Genomic DNA, 19,602 nt, shown 5'->3' with positions numbered 1-19,602 from the left:
TCTGCCCTAGATGGGGTTACACTCCCTCTAAAGGAGCAGGTCCATAGTTTGGGGGTCTTATTAGATCCGCTCCTGTCACTGGAGGCTCAAGTAGCCTCGGTGGCACGGAATGCGTTCGGCTGGTAGCCCAACTACGACCCTATCTGGACAGGGAGAACCTCACCACAGTTATCCATGCTCTGGTAACCTCTAGATTGGACTACTGTAATGCACTCTACGTGGGGTTACCTTTGAAGACGGTTCGGAAACTTCAGCTGGTGCAGAATGCTGCGGCCAGAGTTCTTACTTGGACTAAAAAATCTGATCATATAACACCTGTCCTGGCCCAGCTGCACTGGCTACCAATATGTTTCCGGGCCAGATTTAAAGTGTTGGTTCTTACCTATAAAGCCCTTAACGGCATCGGACCGCAATACCTGGCGGAACGCCTCTCCCGCTATGTACCTACCCAGTCACTGCGCTCGATGTCGAAGGCCCTTCTCCGGGTTCCAACACATAGGGAGGCTCGGAGAGCAATAACTAGAGCTAGGGTCTTCTCAGTGGTGGCCCCCGAATTATGGAACGCCCTCCCTGACGAGATACGCCTGGCGCCTTCTTTGTTATCTTTTCGGCGCCAGGTAAAGACCTACCTCTTTGCCCAGGCATTTTAAATTTAATTTTCATTTATTTTAATTTTAATCTTTTGTCTTAATTTTGTTTTTAAAAATGTTTTCTGTTGTATTGTACTCATACCCACATGTATTTTAATCTGTTTTTACCCTGTTGTACACCGCCCTGAGAGCTTGTTGCTATAGGGCGGTCTAAAAATATAATAAAATAAATAAATAATAAATAATATGAGGCCCTTGGGACTCTGATTTGGTCATATTCCTCCCAATGCAACAGCTTGCACCTGCTCTACTTGGCACCCTCCTTGAGTGGTTTTGCCTGAGTGGAATGTATTTCATCATGGTGGTAATGCCTATTGGTTTGCCTGGATGAAGAGATGTGTATGTGTTTGTGAAGGAATCTTTGATTCTTGTATGACTAGAACTTAGCCTATTATATGCAAAGGTAAGTCATATCCTTTGCTCCTCCTACTTTTGCCTCTGCTATTCCATCCTAGGCAGGTTTCCATGAGACAATGTGGCCCTCGGGCTGGAAAAGATTCCTGACATGTTTGTTTTTGGCCAACTACTCTTGGTTAGCCTCATCCTAATCCAGTAGTGGTTGATCTCCATTGGGACTGGTGGGGCGGAAGGCTGGGAGCCCACCAGTAGGTGGAGCCAGAGCCAATGACTGGCAGAGCCCATTAATTCGAGTTTTGTCCCCATCCTTTGCTGAGTTCAGCAAGGGATGAACTCTTCTTCTGAGAGAAGAAAGCAGCTGACAGGCAGTGTCACCCTCTGGACTGTTTGGAGGTGGAGGCTAGACAAGGTTGGTGCAGTAGTGCCCAGCTTTCACTGTCCTAATCCCACTTCCACTTGCAGTATGTTACAAATGTTATATGGATTACTGAGACAATACTTGTGGAGCATTTGAAATCCATTATGTAAAATGCTAAATGCTAATCATCATCTAGTCAGCCTCCCTGGTGTTTTGGCATACAGCATCTACTAGCCCTGGCCAGCAGTTTGAGTTGTCTTGTGCTTATGTAGCCAAAACCAGCCCACCCCCATGCACAAGACTTGGGTATTAGCAGACTGAGATACAGCCAGAACGCCACTCTCTTAGTTTTCATTGCCAGCTGAAATCATCCAGGCATTTGTAGGGTATTAGTTATGAGGCTTGGACATGTGTTGCTGCTGCAGCTGCTGCTGCTGTATTAGTTTCTGGGTATAGCTCAGTAGTAGAGCATCTGCTTAGCATGCAGAAGGTGTCAGCATCCCCACTTAGGGCTTGGAGAGACCCCTGCCTGAAATGCTGAAGATCCACTGCCAGTCAGTGCAGACAATACTGAACTAGATGGACCAATGGTTTGACCTGGTGTGAGGCAGCTTCCTGTGCTCCCACTGAGAAATGACTACGCTCAGTGGGCACAGAAAGATGACTGGCTGCTGGGGGCAAAGAAAACCAGGGGAAGGTAGACATGCTATTTAAAGGGACATGCTAACTTAGCGTTCAAAACAGTTAACAATGCATTTATATAACAGTACATTTTTCCACTTAACTGACTGCAAGGGAATTAGAGATCATAGAATTGTAGAGTTGGAAGGGACCTATAAGGCCATCAAGTCCAACCCAGTGTTCAGTTCAGGAATCCAAATTAAAGCATACTTCTGAAGTGCTCTTCTTATCACTTTGTTTGGGAAGAACATCAGCACAGCTTGCGTGCAAGCCACGGCAGCATCAGTCTCAATAAGAGATGGAGAAATCTGCCTGTTTCTGTCTCTTTCCGTTTCCCATTTTTCCAGTCTTAAATTCAGTTTTCCCCATTTCTGCATCAGTCTGTGATTTATTTATTTTTTAAAAGTATACATTTTCTTGCACATTTTTCTAACATACACATTTTTATATGTTTTCCCTAATGTAATTTAATTCAATTACATTTAATGTTTAAGCAGTTTCCCCCAATATAATGCATTTTGTACATTATTTTCAGCAATGAGCTTTCCCGGTATGTGCATATTTGCACGATTTTTTGTTTTCAGAACTGCATCACCAAATTTGGAGAGGTGCGACTGTTGAAGGAAGCTGAGTTTCAGCTTAAAGAACATAAGAACATAAGAAGAGCCTGCTGGATCAGGCCAGTGGCCCATCTAGTCCAGCATCCTGTTCTCACAGTGGCCAACCTGGTGCCTGGGGGAAGCCCGCAAGCAGGACCCGAGTGCAAGAACACTCTCCCCTCCTGAGGCTTCCGGCAACTGGTTTTCAGAAGCATGCTGCCTCTGACTAGGGTGGCAGAGCACAGCCATCATGGCTAGTAGCCATTGATAGCCCTGTCCTCCATGAATTTGTCTAATCTTCTTTTAAAGCCGTCCAAGCTGGTGGCCATTATTGCATCTTGTGGGAGCAAATTCCATAGTTTAACTATGCGCTGAGTAAAGAAGTACTTCCTTTTGTCTGTCCTGAATCTTCCAACATTCAGCTTCTTTGAATGTCCACGAGTTCTAGTATTATGAGAGAGGGAGAAGAACTTTTCTCTATCCACTTTCTCAATGCCATGCATAATTTTATACACTTCTATCATGTCTCCTCTGACCCGCCTTTTCTCTAAACTAAAAAGCCCCAAATGCTGCAACCTTTCCTCGTAAGGGAGTCGCTCCATCCCCTTGATCATTCTGGTTGCCCTCTTCTGAACCTTTTCCAACTCTATAATATCCTTTCTGAGATGAGGCGACCAGAACTGTACACAGTATTCCAAATGTGGCCGCACCATAGATTTATACAACGGCATTATGATATCGGCTGTTTTATTTTCAATACCTTTCCTAATTATCGCTAGCATGGAATTTGCCTTTTTCACAGCTGCCGCACACTGGGTTGACATTTTCATCGTGCTGTCCACTACAACCCCGAGGTCTCTCTCCTGGTCGGTCACCGCCAGTTCAGACCCCATGAGCGTATATGTGAAATTAAGATTTTTTGCTCCAATATGCATAACTTTACACTTGTTTATATTGAATTGCATTTGCCATTTTTCTGCCCATTCACTCAGTTTGGAGAGGTCTTTTTGGAGCTCTTCGCAATCCCTTTTTGTTTTAACAACCCTGAACAATTTAGTGTCATCAGCAAACTTGGCCACTTCACTGCTCACTCCTAATTCTAGCTTGTGTATTAGTTCAAGAAGTCCCAGTTAAGATGGGCTTGCATTAAATTGTGAACTGAATGAATTTCTCTCCCATCCATATCCCATCCCATGTGTTGTTGTTTAACGCCAGATTGGTACACAGCAAGACCACACTCATCCATGATCTGATCATCGGTGCAACATCAGCACAGGCTTCAGGGACAGGGGAGAGGAGTTGCTGTGGTCTACAGAACTTCCACCTCTGTCACCAGGAAACCACTCTCTCTTGGAGCTAGTTGTGAAGGCCTGCACCTGGTATCAGGCCAAGGAGAAAGAAACTGGGGTTGCTGCTGGTGTACCATCCAACCTGCTGCCCAGCAGCTTCTCTGACAAAGCTGGCAGAGGCCATCTCGACTGTGGTATTGGAGGAGCCCAGAACAATAGTCTTGGGTGATTTCAATGTCCATGCTGAGGCTGCCTTTAGTGTTCCTGCTTGGGACTTCATGGTCTCCATGACAACCATGGGGCTGTCTCAAGTTGTCACTGGCCCGACACATAGGGTAGGGCACACCCTCAACTTGGTTTTTGCTCCAGATGAAGGAAGGGGTGGTCTGGAGAAGGGGGATGGATGTCACCCCATTGTCATGGCCAGACCACTTCCTGGTGAAGTTTAGACTCACAGTTCTGATCCTCCACTGCAGGGCTGGTGGACAGATTAAGATGGTGTGTCCCCAGAGACTAATGGAATCCACTGGATTCCTGAATGCCCTAGGGGAGTTCCAGTAGATAGAGTAGGTGACCCTGTTGAAGCCCTTGTCACACTGTGAAACAGTGAGGTGTGTTGGGCTCTTGACATGGTTGCTCCTGAGCGCCCTCTCCGGCATTGTGGAGCCCAGTTTTCACCTTCATGCACCAGTGAGCTAAGAGCAATGAAACACACTGGATGATGGCTAGAGCGCAAATGGCGAAAGATGTGCTATGAGTGTGACTGGTGGTGATGGCGACAAAGAAGGCCCACTTCTCTGCCACCATCCCATGCTCAAGTAGCCATGCAGAGGAGCTTTCTCATATTGTCAGGGGTCTGTTGACATCAACTCCAGGAAATGGAATTTTAGACCCTTCGGAGGCCCATTGTGAATTATTTGCAAGGCACTTTGAGGTAAAGTTGCTTGCCTCCATAGCAATCTTAATGCACCATCCACATCTATTGTAGTCCCCAGTGAGGTGTCCAGTACAATGTCTGCTGCAACTTCTTGGAATCGGTTTCAATTGATGCAGCCTGATGACGTAGACAAAGTTCTTGTGATGATGTGGCCAGCAACGTGTCCTCTTGATTCTTGCCCTTCTTGGCTTATTAAAGCTTGCTGAGGAGGTTTGACTGAGTGGATCCAGGGTGTACATACTACAAGCAGTATTGTCGTTCTATCATTTCGTAGGAGGAAGAGGTGATTTTTTAAACTTCATCCATTTTTTTTGAACACCTCTCCAACGAGTATCACTCTGCAAATGAAAAATTGGCTATGAAGCAGTACCTTCCCAACATTTTGACGTTTCGTAGAAGAGGTCCTTAATGGAGCATAATCAGATTTACATTGTGGAAATTAAATTTTACAGGCGCCACAATTATGTTTTTTTTTTTATTTGCTGCACCAGGAGGAAAAAATATATATCCAAAGCAAAGCCCAGTAAGAATAGCAGGAGCAAGTTATGTGCTTTTGAAATATTAAGCAACGCGAAACCTAAGCCATAATGCTGGATTTTAACCCATGATGTTTTTGTGTGCTTTCCCAATGTTTGACTAAAGGCCTGTATAACTGATCCCTAACTATCAGCAGTGACTTGCTTTTAATTTAGTGGTCCACCGCAAGGAACGAACATTTTCACAGCTGCTAAGTAGTAGTTACTTTGGTTTCAAAGAAGCATCCTGAAGCTCTGCTTGTTAATCACAAAGCACTGGTGGTCATTGTTTTGTGTTTGAACAGCCCACTTATTCACCTTGGTAGTTTCCTAGAGGTAATGATCCAAAGAAGGCTAATAAACCTTTTAATGTTGTGGCAGCTCTTTCATCTCCATCCTTTACGTTACTGATCTTCACTGAAGCACTGAATAGCTTTGTAGTATAATTGCAGTTAAGGAGTTATATGTGAATGCTCTTGTGACCAGTTTTGTGAAGTAAGAATCTAAGGCGCAGGAACTTGAAGGCAATGATTTGAAGTTTGGTAACTGAATAAATGTGGGAATATCAAGTGTGGAAAGCATATTCTGCACCTTTGGAAATATCAAAGGCCTAAAGAGCCTTGGTCCTTAAGGAGTGCTGCCTTCAGTATTGGTCTCCCCATAGCCTAAGATCATCAGGAGAGGCTTTGTACTAATGCCACTCTCTTCAAATCTTAGGTTGGCTTCTTCTAGGAGCAGGGCTTCCTTTCTGTGATGCCTGCCTTCTGGAATCCTTTCCGCAGGGAGCAGTAGTGTAGTGGCCAATTCAGAAGTGCAGGGTTCCTTCATGATAGTCACAGCCACACCCCCTCCCCCCTTTTATTGCTGCAGGGTTGAGAATGAGATCCTTGTTAATGCCTTCTCCCACAACAACAGGCATCTGTAGGAGTCAATAAGCATGAAAGAGGAGAGTGTTAGCTACCGAGAAGAGTTTTCTCACTAGCTGACCCACCTCCTTTCACTCTGATTGGCTCCGATCAGTAGGAAAAGACAAGGACGCATATTAGAAGACTATTTTCAGTGGCAAACACACTCCCTTTTCATGCTGATTGGCTCATAGGATGCTGGAGGCATAAGGACCCTGCTGGGACCCTGCTCTCAAAAACGTAAGGGGTCTAAAGACCCCCTGAAACCCTGGACGACTACACCCCTGGCAGGGAGTCCAGTCAGTTTCCAGGACTCCAAGTATTTCAAACATGGGCAAAGGTAGAAATAGATGAATCTAACAATTTCAGTTTTATCTCATTTTATATATATATATTTTCCACTTTCAGTTCTCCACATTTCCACATCAATTTGCTATTTAAAAACCATCACAACCCTTTGGCATCATTTTAGTGACCCTTTCTCCTAATATGCACATTTTTGCATGCAAGTTTTTCTAATCTAATGCATTTGTGCATGTTATTGTCACATATATGTATGCTTATGCACACTTTTCCCTAATATCCCGAGTTCAGCACATTTTTTTGGGTTGGAGAACTGCACTGAAAAAGTTGGAGAAGTGCAAATTTCAGTTTGTGTATCAGGAATTAGAAAAGCAAATCCAACTGAATTTGAAGAGTTAGACTGTAAGTAGCTGCTAATTTGGTCCCTGTCCATTCTCTGTTTTTGGTATGATAGTTTCTTGTACATTATGATCTTTTTGTCAGATTGTATTACAGTTCTTTACTTTATTGTGTGCCACTCTGTGTGTGCTCTAGAGACCAATGAGCAGGGTAAATATGTAATTAATAACAATAGGAATGACATTAGCTAAGCCCAATGGATTGTCATAACATTCCATTTCTAGCCACAGTTTTTAACTAAGGGCCAATGCATACAATATTCTTATCATGAGGAAGTCACTGAAAACAACAATTTCTACAATGAGTGGTCCCTAGCACTTACCACATAGCAGTGACAGCTGGTGGTTGCATGTCAGTGGGGCAGTGGAATCTGCTCTGGGTTTTAGTCCAAAGTTTTGAGGAGCTGTTCAAGGTGCTGAAACATAGGTTTAACACATTGGATAGCTCACTGAAAGTTCAGACTAAACCCCGGAGCAGATTCCACTGCCTCACTGATATGGAGCCCACCATTCGCCACCGCCATATAGATCACCACCATCATGTTGTGAGTCTTTGGTCCCATGTGCACTACACATTTAAAACAGTATCATATCACTTTAAATAGTCATGGCTTCTCCCAAAGAATTCTGGGAACTGTAATTTGTTAAGGGAGTACTGACAGTTGTTGGGAGATCCTTATTTCCCTCATGGAACTACAGTTCCCAGAGTTCCCTGGGAAAAGGCATTGATTCTTAAACCACTCTGGGAATTGTAGCTCTTTGAGGGGAATAGGGGTTTTATGACAACTCTCAGCACCCCATCAAACTACAGTTCCCAGGATTATTTTGGGGAAGCCCTGACTTTAAAGTGGTGTGATACTGCTTTAACTGTGCAGCTGGGCTAGGAGTGTCCTGCAGGGGGCATGGGGATTCTTGATATGACAGGGGTTCATGTAGTAACCGTTTCTAAAGTTTACAGCTGGGTTAGGGATCGTCCACCATACTTATATAAGCATACAGTTATACAAAACAGGCTTTCTGGTTGGGGCATTGTCCTACTGCTTGTGCTTCAGGTTGAGGAGTGTTTCTTAGGGTCTGTTATCAGAGGCAGATTGCAGGTAGCGATGGGAGAGCTCCCTCAACCCTGCTGATGTTGGGCTGATTCAGAAAATATACGAGTTTCTTCTGAAATAATCAGAAATGGCTCCATTTATTTTCTAAGTCCATCCTACATTTGTTTTCTATTAATGGAGCCCATCAGCACAAGGTTCACCACTAGCACGGTGGGACCCCCCACCTCGTCCCTCTGCACCCCCCCCAGATTTGCTCTGGAGAGTTTGGGAAATCCCTAGAACAGACTTAGAGGGTGTGCAGGGAGGGAGGAAGTCCCATTGTGCTCATGGGATCCTGACTTAGCACTCCATTGGATGTAGGAAAAATCTTTCTTGATTTCAGTGGCAGAGTTAAGCATGTGCTCAAATTTCTCCCAATTGAATTTAAAAGTACTTAACTTTGACTGGATCATGCCCTTAAAATTTTGACTAACTTATATCCATTAATTTCAGTGGGTCATCTCTGAGTAAAACTTAGTTGAATATAGCCCTTTATATGGGATCGAAATTATTCATTCATTGATTCCACCCTTCCTGATTTTTCAAACTCAGTTTTAAATTTGAATATCCACTGCCCTCCTGTGGCTGAAGAGTGTATTTTTCCACCCAAAGAAACTATAGCCGCTGCCAAACAGATGATGGATGGATTGAAAGTGCATGCTACTGAAAAGTACTATAATAAGGAAATTTTATTTAAGCATGAGATGAATGTCTTTTGCAGTGCAGTTAGACCAGCCTTTCCCTACCAGTGTGCCTCCAGATGTTGTTGTACCACAACTCCCATCAGCCTCAGCCAGCATTGCCAATGGTCAGGAAAGATGGGAATTGTGGTCCAACAACATCGGGAGGCACACTGGTTGGGAAAGGCTGAGTTAGACAAAGCATCAGGCTTTTGGAGGGGCATCTCTGCAGTGCCCATTTGTCATGGAAGATAAAGCTATCAAAGGCTACTAGCCATGATGGCAATGCTCTGCCTCCGCAGTTGGAGGCAGTTTGCTACTGAGTAGCCTGGCAACCAAGAGGTCTTCTGTATCTTTAAAAGTTGTGCAGGGGGGAGGGAGAATTCCACCTTGTGGTTTTTCCCATTACAGTGTTGCAAGAACACCGGCACTTGGCTGACTTTCTCTTCTCCTAAAGATACAGGATCAGTCTCAGGCCCTGAGCCTGGCAACCCTACCTTTGATAGTATTGATATAGCAGGTGTGGGGAACCTTTGGACCTCCAGATGTTGCTAAACTATAACTCCCATCATCCCTGGCTATTGGCCGTGCTTGCCGGGGCTGATGGGAGATGTACTTCAGCAACATCAGGAGGCCCAAAGATTCTGCATACCTTTCATACAAGTATATAGTATTTCTTGCATGCTTTTTGTGAAGGAGTTGGACACATAAGTATTACAACCTTCAGAAACATGTTGGTGAGAATATATCCATGATGGAGCAGTGAGTAGAAGTTGGACTTGAACTTGAGTTTAAATTCCTTTTTCGGGGGAGGGGGGCTGCACATCCCTTCCTCTGCTGGCTGTTTGTCCGCTCCAAATCAGCCTGTACCTTCCCCAGCTGTGATAGTCCCTGTGCCTATATATTTATTTATTTATTTATTTATTTAATTGCTATATCCCCCCCTTCCCCCCAGAAGGAGCCCAGGGCGGCAAACAAAAACACTAAAAGCAATTTAACAACTTAAAAACAAGAGACTTTAAAACGTATTAAAACAAAACATCTTTAAAAACATCAAAACATCTTTAAAAATATTAAAACAAAATATCTTGAAAACATATTTTAAAAAACATTTAAAAACATCTTAAAAAGCAATTTAAGCACAGATGCAGACTGGGATAAGGTCTCTGCTTAAAAGGTTTGTTGAAAGACTTTGAAAATGTTGTATTAGCTCCAGTTGGTTCCCCCCCCCTTCCTCTGAACTCTAAATGCAGCACAGGGGGCATTTTGAAGGGTTTAAGCTAGGTCAGGGTTATCCTTCCCTCCCCAGCTTCAACCCCTCTCCCACTGGACACCTGCCCGCCACCACTTTTAGGCTTGAAAAGCTTGCTGTGGTTCCAATAGGTTTTTTAAAAGCTTGATTGCAGTAGGGATGCCGTTAGAGACTGGATTGTGTCCCTTTGTTAAGTGTATGTGTGATTGTGTTAAATGTGTGAAAGGATATGTGTGTGCGTGTGTGCCTCTTTAAAGTGTCTGTGTGTAAAGCTTCTGTTAAGTGTATAGTGTTAACTGTCTTTGTGTTAAGGGTGGGTGGCTTGGTGTGAAGCACATGTAAGTGTGTACATGTCTGGCCTCACTCACTTTTGGAATGTGGCCCCCAGCAGCTTTCAACAGCGGTATTGTGGCCCTTGGCCAGAAAAAGGTTCCCCGCCCCTGTTATAAGCCTTTTTTCATCCTCTGTTCATTGTAAATTGCTCTAATGAGGCCAGCTGTAATGGACTGCAGACTTTGAAGGGAAACTTAATCAGAGTAATACAATTATTATTGAAGCCCAGCTGTCATAAGGAAGCAAATAGCTTGGGAAGAAGACCAGTCTTTTTTGGCAAGATGCCAGATGATGATGTAGGTGCTTCAGTGTTAGAACCTTCTGGGACTAGGGGGGGTGTATTAAAGTGAACTCCATCCTGCTAGGCTTTTCCATCTGGCCCAGTTACAGTATTGGTCGATGGGCAGGGACATTGGGGTTTATCTGACCTCCTGTCACCGGGGTTGCTGTGGCTTACTGGGAGCGAGAGGGTTGAGGCAGCGCTGAGGCTGGCATCATGAAAGTGCACTAAGAAAGCCAATCTAGTGCTCCCACCAGAGCATATGCACTGCATTAACATTGCCGCATCTCACCCCTTCCTGTCTCCCTCCTGACCCCTGCTGCTTGACTAAGAGCTCTTTCTGATAACAATAGCTATGGGAATGATCTACTGGCTTCTTTCAGATAAGTGTTTTCACTTTCCTGTTACAACAGTGATCCTGTGAGCTAAGATTTGTGTGCCATAATGCAGACAAATTTAGGGCTGGAACAAAAGCTACCCAGGCCCTATTGATACTATTCAGTGACAGGCTGCAAAATTAGGGAAGCCATGAGAGGGGGACAGAATTCTACTAGAGCTCCCTCACAGCTTTGGTTGGCTGATGGCTGCCATCTCCTCACACACACAAAAATGTTCCATTCTGAGGGACATCCTTGGGAAAAAATAGTGGCCACCCCCCCCAAAAAAATGGCAGCCACTGATGGGAGACCACTATTTTTTGTTGCAGCTGCCTTTTTTTTATTAACCAGAAGTCCACTCAGAACGGCATTTTTGAGAAAAAACGTGATGGCCATCAGACAATTAGAGCTGTAAGGAAGCTTTGGTGAGTTTTAACATATACCCACACCATGCTAAAATGCAAAAGGGGGGCAGACTGTTTTGTCCCACCACCACCACCGCCCCCCCCAAAAAAACCAGGCAGAGCTTTAACAGTCATAGTGCCTGCATATATGTGTCCGCTGAGGGTGCATTTAGAATAGGGAAATCCCACCAGAATAGTGTTGGCTGTTTGTTGCTGGAATAGTCTGTGATCTAGCATCTCTTAAGTCTATTACATTCACTGGGGATATTACATATTCTCAAAAGCATGTTAGCAATTTGATCCACATCTCACACAGAGGAGGAGAAAATGACATTAGAAAGCGTCCAGTTGGATAAAATGGAGGACCCTGCTTTGAATTGCCAGCTTAATTAGTTTAAGGGACTGCCATGGAAAAAGCTGAGATTCTACTCTTCTCATAACATTCCACTTCATGTTTTGTAACAAATGACGCTGCCCTATATTGAGTCAAGTCTGTTGACTCATTTAAGCTCAGCATTATCTACTCTGACTGGCAGCAGCTCTGCAGGTTTTCAGACAGGAGGCTCACTCAACCCTACCTAGAGATTGAACCTGGGAGTAGGGATGGGGGAGAAATTCAATTCCGTTTGCATTCAAAGCCAAATTTATCAAATTCACACTTTCTAAAACAATATGAGGACCGAAGCACAACCATCCTTCAAAATTTGTGCATCTGAATTTTTCAATGCCAAACAACGTTTACAAAAATGCATATGACTACACTGCCAATCGTAGCTACAAAATGTATCATATTAAGATAAATTGCTTGCAAAAATGTATACATTAGTCAAAACTGCATACAAAAATGTACTTATGAGGAAAAATGTGCACTAAAATGCTGAAGAATTTTCACAAGGATTCTTTTTAAATTGCACATTGCTGCAGAAATGTGGCGAACCAAATTTAAGATTAGAAAAATGAGAAACTGAGTGAACCAAAACTGACAGATCATTCCATCCCTACCTGGGACCTTTCTGCGTGCAAAGCATGTGCTCTATTAGTGCAGCCCAGCCCAGTGATAGAGGAAAATGTTGCAATGGCAATCGTAATAGTCAATCTCTTTCTCCCCCCGGTGGTGTGCATGAAACCATAGAACTTCATGGCCAGGCAGCCAGTAAATCCCTGTTCCTAGGCTCCTTCTTCCTCCTCCTATTGTTCTTCTTTTAATTTTAAAAATCTTTATTTTCATCTTCCACAAAACTCAAGGAGTCTCCTTGAATAGAAGAAATCTGCAACAAAGCCATAGCATGCTAACTAAGGCTGCAATTCTAACTCCAGATACTTGGTAGTAAGCTCCACTGAATTCAGTGGGACTTACCTCTGAGTAGACATGGTTAGGATTTCAGCCTTAGCAGACAGGAATATACCCAACCATACAAAAAAGAAGGGAAAATTGTGAGTTCTGGACTTGCTGAACTGGAGTAGCCAAGTTATCCCAACTGAAATTTCCAAAAAGATGTAGGACAGACTGGCAGCTGTATATTCTGCTAGTTTTTTGTGCCTCTTCAGATAGGCTCAGGATGATGTGAGTTGTAGTCCAGCAACATCTGGAGGTCCAGAAGTTTGCCACTCCTCCCATAGAGCATTGGTGCCAGATTTGGGCTTGTATCCAATGTAGCACAAAGTAACCACATAATGGAATGGCCCCTCATCTCCTCCCCTCACATACCACCTACATCTGTTCTGGCTTTTCCTCCAATCCTCCGGATCATATTTGAGGATGGCGTGGGGCACACGTGGGGAGAGAAGAGGGAGAAAAGTTCTATGGCACAAGCATAAATCCTTGCACTAATGGTACAAATGCACCGAATACCTCACTTAATTTTTTTTAAAGGCAAGAATACGTGAAAGTGTGTGTGTAAGAGAACAAGAAAGAGAGAAATGAAATAAAGTTCGCGGGGAAATGTGCACAGTTCACTTAATACCATGAACCAATGGTATTTTCAGTACATGTGCATATTAGTCCTATTGAAATCACTGGATTCTCAGTGCATTCCTAAGCACATTTACTCCAAAGTAAATCCTACTGTGTTCAATGGGGCTTATTCCCACATTAAGCGTGTGCAAGTAAGGCTGCAGTCCTATGCACTCTGCTGATTTGCTACACAGGAATCCCCTTGCACATAATGTCCCATTTCTTGCATCATTGTAAATAGTGGAACTGGGTTACAAGTGTGCAGAGAGGAGAGGAATGAAAGAGGAGCCATCATTGTGCGACATCATCAGGCTCTGTGTCTTCCCACCCAAACCAATAATAGCACTCAGGGGTGGAACCAGGGAATGGGGGAGATTTAGTTTGCATTTTAATGAGAAACTACCAAATTTGCACTTCTCAAACCAATATGTGAACTGAAACACAGCTATCCTTCCAAAATTTACACTTATCTTAATCTCCATTGTTCTCCAACCAATGTGTACAGAAATGTACGTTAGCTCAAAATGCATATATTAGTGGAAATAACTTACAAAATACATTAAACTGCTAAATGCATAACTTACAAAATACAAATATGTATATTAGTCAAAATTGCATACCAAAATGTGCTTATTAGGAGAAATCTGCACTGAATTGTCTTGAGAATTAAAAACATAAAGATTAAAAAAAAAAAGATTCAAGAATTTTTGTTAATTTTGTTAAGTTACTGCAGAAATGTGGAGAACTGAATTTAAGATGGGAAAAATGAGAAACTGGAAGAAATGAAATAGATAGATTTGTCCACTCCCAGCTGAAGCACACATGAAAGCTGCAGGAGGTGGCCTCCCTGTGGTGACTGCCGTCCACACAGCCTAAGTTTTTAAAAGCATTTCATGGAACACCTGCGGCTTCATTAGAGAGGGAAGGATCTGCCAAGTTGCCTTCTCTCCTCTTCTCATTTTTCCAGTTTTGTTTTTAAAAATCCTCATAAGAATTCTTCAGGATTTTAATTTGAATTTCTCAGAATAAACATGTTTGCATGCAGTTTTGACTAATGCACACATTTTGCAAGCATTTTCTCCTAATATCATGCATTTTTGTGTTATTTTCACAAACATATTCATTTTTATGCACACTTCCCCCTAATATATGCATTTTTGTAAACATTGCTTCTTTGGATTAGTAGCTCTTTTTCCGTTTTCATATTGTTTCAGAAAGTGTGAATTTGATAGATTCAGCCTGAATTGAATTTCTCCCCCATCCCTAGACTTCATTCACCATTCTTCCCTTCCACGTTTCTGGTGTTCATCAGAGGGAGCATAAAGAATTTCAATATGATGTTCCATCTCCATTCATTATAGCAACTATGGATGAGGATCAGATTTTCATGGGAGGGGAACTCTAGCACACACTTCAGCCATCAGATACAGAGAAGCCATTTACCTTACAAAACACATTGATAATGTTCTGTCTGAAGAAGAAACCTGCTTAATAACATGCATATGCTCTTGTGTGCTCTTTTCCAAATAGACAGTGGTAGAAAACCAAAAGGTATCATTTTATTTCCTCCCCACTCTTGGGCCTTGTTCTCCAGATAGCAGATGAGAATGATAAACGTGATGTGGGCTGTACCATTTCAGGACGTCTTCCATATGTAAATACTCCTCGGTACCCCACCCTACCCAAATTTAAATCTCTGCACATAGAAAATCATCATCTTTATCATCCTGCCCTTCCTCCCAAAGCAGCCCACGGCGGCAACAAGCAATAATACAATAAAACATCTTATATTGTCAGGGACAGGAGTTCTAGAGTATCCTTGACCCTGACATGCTAGTTTTCAATTCACAAGGATCTCTTTTTCCTTTTCTTCTTGTGTGGCAGCAGTCCATCGTGGAGCAGTCTGAAGTGGTAAGGTCGAGGATTCAGATCAAACACGGAAATTGAGGTTGCATCTGTTGGTTTTTTTGTTATTATTAATAGCTGCCGTGGGAGGAAGGGTGATTTTTTTGTCAGGACCATGGCATGCAGGGAGAGGGACTTTAACCCATCACATGTACGCACCTGTAACAGATCTGTTGAGAATCACGCAAATGGTGACTGCTTTTGGCTCAGAGGGCGAATTTAATAGGGCCCTGAACCCGTCTGATCTTGGAAGCTAAGCAGGGTCAGGCCTGGTTAGCACTTGGATGGGAGACCGCCTGGGAATACCAGGTGCCGTAGGCTTAGAGAAAGGCAATGGTAAACCACCTCTGAATACCTCTTACCATGAAAACCCTATGAATATATCCAAAGAGATTCATAGGGTCGCCATAAGTCATAATCGACTTCAAGGCATATAACAACAACAAAGTACACGATAACAAGGCTCATGGCAGGAAGGAAAGAGTTAAATCTCCCTCCCCATGTGCCATGGTCCTGTTGAAAATCCACCCCCCCCCATCAAAGATGCAACTTCATGTGACATGTTTAGTGTCTTGTCTAGCGTGGCCCTACTGCTTGTGTGAACTGAGCATTAGAGCAGTTTTTGCCAAATGGGAGGCCTCCAGATATTTCAGATTACAACTCCGGTTGGGCTGACTGGGGCTGATGTGAGCTGTAGTCCAAAAATATCTAGAGGGCACCAGGTTGGTGAAGATTGTCTTAGAGCATCTTAACAGGTGACGCTTAAATCCCCTGTGAGTATCTCAAACATTACGTATGTGAATGTTAAAGCAAAGAGAGGAGACTGTAGTACGCATGAGAATGAACTGCAAGTAGGTTTTCCCTTTGCATTTTTTTTTTAAAAAACAGTTGAAGGAAAGAACCGCCTTTAGGCCTTGGGTTAAATTGCCTTTAGCCTCTCTAGCACCAGTCAAGAGTTTCTGTCCATGCCATCTCAGACACTTGGGGAGAGACAGCAGGGCTGCACATGTTCATTCTGTCGTACTCCTCACTGTCCATCTGTTGAGAGAGGTATGAAGGGGAGAAGCCTACTGAACATGCATTGGCTGTCTGCCACCATGAGCCGGAACCCAGCATGCTCAGAATTCCACCCCGCAGTGGCAAGTAATGGGTGTCTGGCAGGCTTCCTTTCTTCCGATGTTTTCCCCAGCACATCGAAAGCATTGGGGAGGGGGGCGTGTGGGGATTGGGCCAGCACACACAGCTCTGCAGTCTTTCTCCATGAAACTGAGATTGTGTGTATAGCACTGTTCTTCAACCTTGGGTCCCTAGATGTTGTTGGACTACAACTCCCATCAAAACCGGCCAGCTTAGTCAATGGCCAAGGATGATGGGAGTTGTAGTCCAACATCTGGGAACCCAAGGTTGAAGCACAGCGGTGTAGAGAAACACCTGTGGCTAGTCAATGCAACAATAGTCTAAACCATCCTTCTCCAACCTCCAGAGGTGTTGGACTCTTGGATCCCATCATCCCTGACCATTGCTGTCCTGCCTGGGGCTGGTGGGAGTTGCAGTCCAAAAACACCTGGAAGACATTGCATTGCAATGATGAAAGGCACTAAAATGAGTTCAGACACTTTAGTGCCGCTTTCCGTGACCCAGTGCCCTCCAGATGTTCTCAACGCTAGCTGCCATCAGCTGTGACCATTGGCCAGGTTGCCTTGAGCTGATGGGAGTTGTCCAAAATTGAGCACTTTCACCAAGGTCGGGAGGTGTTTTGTTTTGTTTAGTTTCTGCGTTCACTCCTTCGCTTTCCCCCGTCTCCAAATATCTGTACATTTCTTGTCATCATAAGACTTTGCTGTTTGCTAAGTGTTATGTGTGTGTTTTCCCCTGTCCTTATAGGAAAGAGAACGCCAAAGACGAAGGACAAGAAGAAGAAGAAAAAGAATTTAATGGAGCGGGCGCAGAAGCAGCACAGCCTCTTCTTAGCTACGGACCGAGCTGCTCAGTAGAGACTTTTGTCATGCTGCCTAAACATGTGGGATATTTTGTTGTTGTTGTGATTCATATTTTTGCAAAATGCACAGAAGCTGCTACCTGCTCCTGCACACCGATGCACTGCGATTCAGCTGCTTTGACAGTATTGGTTGCAAATAACTTGTGGAGGGGGAAATATATCCACAAGCTTGTTTGCGTGTGTGTTATTTATACTTTTGTTGTTGTTGTTGTTGTTGTTGCTGTTATTCCCTAAACCTGGAGACTCCAGGTCAGAACAAGTGCGCTGAGTTGAATCAGTGGATGTGTGTCCAAAAGCTCTCTCTCTCTCCTTTTAGAGTTTTTTCTGTTTTACTTAAGTTGGTGCCTGCAAGATGGTGGCAGCCAATGTCTTGGCATGGAACTCCGCAGCAGGAGCATCAGGCTGCAAATCACCATTGGGTGATGGGACTTGTGCATATTTATATAAGGAAAGGAAGTCAGGGGAGTTTAAAATTGCATTTATGGCCTCTTGTTTCTCATATTGTACATTTTCAAGAGTAAATAACACTAAGCAGATACTCATAGATAACTTTTGTCCTCAGCACCTGTTATATTGGAACAATTGTATAGTCAAACTGCTCTCGACTGATATATCACAGGAGTTGCTGCTTAGGATTTCCGGAGCACAGCTGTTCCCATGTGTACATATTATGCTGTCTACATATAAATAAACCTATTTACAATATGCTCGTATCTGTTTTTCAGTACATGCAACGCATCATTCATCTCCGGTGCCATGTCATGTTGGTTCTAGTTAGAGATGGGGGAGAAATTTGTTTGGTTTGTGTTTTAATGTAAGCCAAATTAGCACTTCCTGAACCAATAGCCCAACTGTAACACTACTCTCCTTTGAAATTCGCACTTCCCCAAATTTTGTGGTGACCTTCCTCCAGTCAAAGAACACATTTAAAATAAATATATTAGTGAAAAGTGCATGCAAAAATGTAGATGTTTGATTTTAAAAAATGCATGCAAAATTGTGTATATTAGGAGAAATGATTTATTTGTTCACAAAATGGGGGTGAAGTGAATTTAAGACTTGAAAAATGAGAAACCGGAATTGGCAGATTTGTCCATAGTTCTGGCAAGGGTTGCAGTATGTGTGTGTGTGTGTGTGTATGTGCGTGCATGAGAGAGAGGGAGGCTTAAGGGACAGTGAGATCTTTCTAGAAGGCAACTTCCAAGAGATGCGGAGAGAGATTTGATTGGAGGGGACCTGTTTTCATTTATGTAGTCTGGCTAGTTCTCCTTCCTCTTCCTGTCTTTCTTTGAGTTCTGATAAACTGAGAGAGATCAGGACTTGAACACAGAGCCAAAGTACATGATCAGATCTCTGAACATCTTTATTTTTACGAAAAAGCATGGGGGGTGGGGGGCCAGTAAGCTATGAATAAGACCAGCACAGTGGTGCTGGAGCAGGAAGTTGATTCATCATATTACTTTATTTATTTATATATTTACATCTAGCCTTTCTTCCAAGGTGTTGTAAGTCTCTCTAAGGTGCAAAAAAATAGAGATTATTATTTTTTTCTACAGCAGGTTAATCAGCAACTTGTGTTTTCCGGAGGAGGAGGAGGGAGACAATTCTGATCAAGGCAACAGAAGCCCCACCTCTCCTGGAAATTTTTTTTAAGTAGATCTTAGCCCAAATCTCTTGCATCCTGTTTTTTGGCCCTTTCCTAAAATAATCACCACCATCCTATGAGACCTTCCTCCAGTGACTGACTGTGGGTTGTGATTGGGGAATGACACCCTGCATGTGCTCCTATCCTTTTTTTAAAAAAAAAAAAACCCTCTGCGGCACATTCCCAAGCCCTGGAATACCCATCCCCAAGAAGCCTGCTCTGCTCCTTGCTTGATAGTGTCCCAGAAGCATTTTTGTTTTTATTGTGCATGATTTTATTGTGAGCTGCCCTGAGTGCCCTATTTTAGGGTAGAAGGACAGGATGGAAATATTTTAAATAAATAAATAAAGTCACTGACTCATAGGGTTGCCATAAGTCGTAATCAACTTGAAGGCACATAACAACAAAAAAGAGCTGAAAGTAATTCTTGAAAACTCTGGCACTAATTAAGCTGTGCTTCCTGGAAAGGCTATTGGAAGGGGACAAAGGCGTATTTTTAATTGTTCTGGGCACTACCCAACTAACACATCCCATTAGCACAAGGATTTCCACTTGTTCCACAGGACTTCCCCTTCTCTTTCCCCCACATGCACCCTACACCCTCCCAAAATCTGCTCCGGAGGATTGGAGAGGAACCCCTAGACCAGTTTTAGGTGATGCACTGAGGGACGCAAGGGGGAAAGTCCTGTT

At 43.4% G+C, this 19,602-nt stretch overlaps 1 protein-coding gene across 3 annotated transcripts in view; it reads left to right on the top strand.

Annotated features, from left to right (window-relative positions):
• The window catches only part of RSPO2 (R-spondin 2), a 172,790-nt gene extending 154,830 nt beyond the window's left edge, over positions 1–17,960 (top strand). For all 3 annotated transcript variants that reach the window (XM_061607459.1, XM_061607454.1, XM_061607448.1), the window contains exon 6: positions 17,153–17,960. In XM_061607459.1, the coding sequence (XP_061463443.1) occupies positions 17,153–17,262 (110 nt within the window). In that variant the 3' untranslated portion in view covers positions 17,263–17,960. The remainder of the gene's footprint in view (positions 1–17,152) is intronic.
• The last annotated feature ends 1,642 nt before the right edge of the window (positions 17,961–19,602 follow it).

The sequence above is a fragment of the Rhineura floridana genome, chromosome 1 (genome assembly GCF_030035675.1).
Source record: "Rhineura floridana isolate rRhiFlo1 chromosome 1, rRhiFlo1.hap2, whole genome shotgun sequence".
Classification (NCBI taxonomy): domain Eukaryota; kingdom Metazoa; phylum Chordata; class Lepidosauria; order Squamata; family Rhineuridae; genus Rhineura; species Rhineura floridana.
This window is presented reverse-complemented; position numbering and strand designations above follow the sequence as displayed.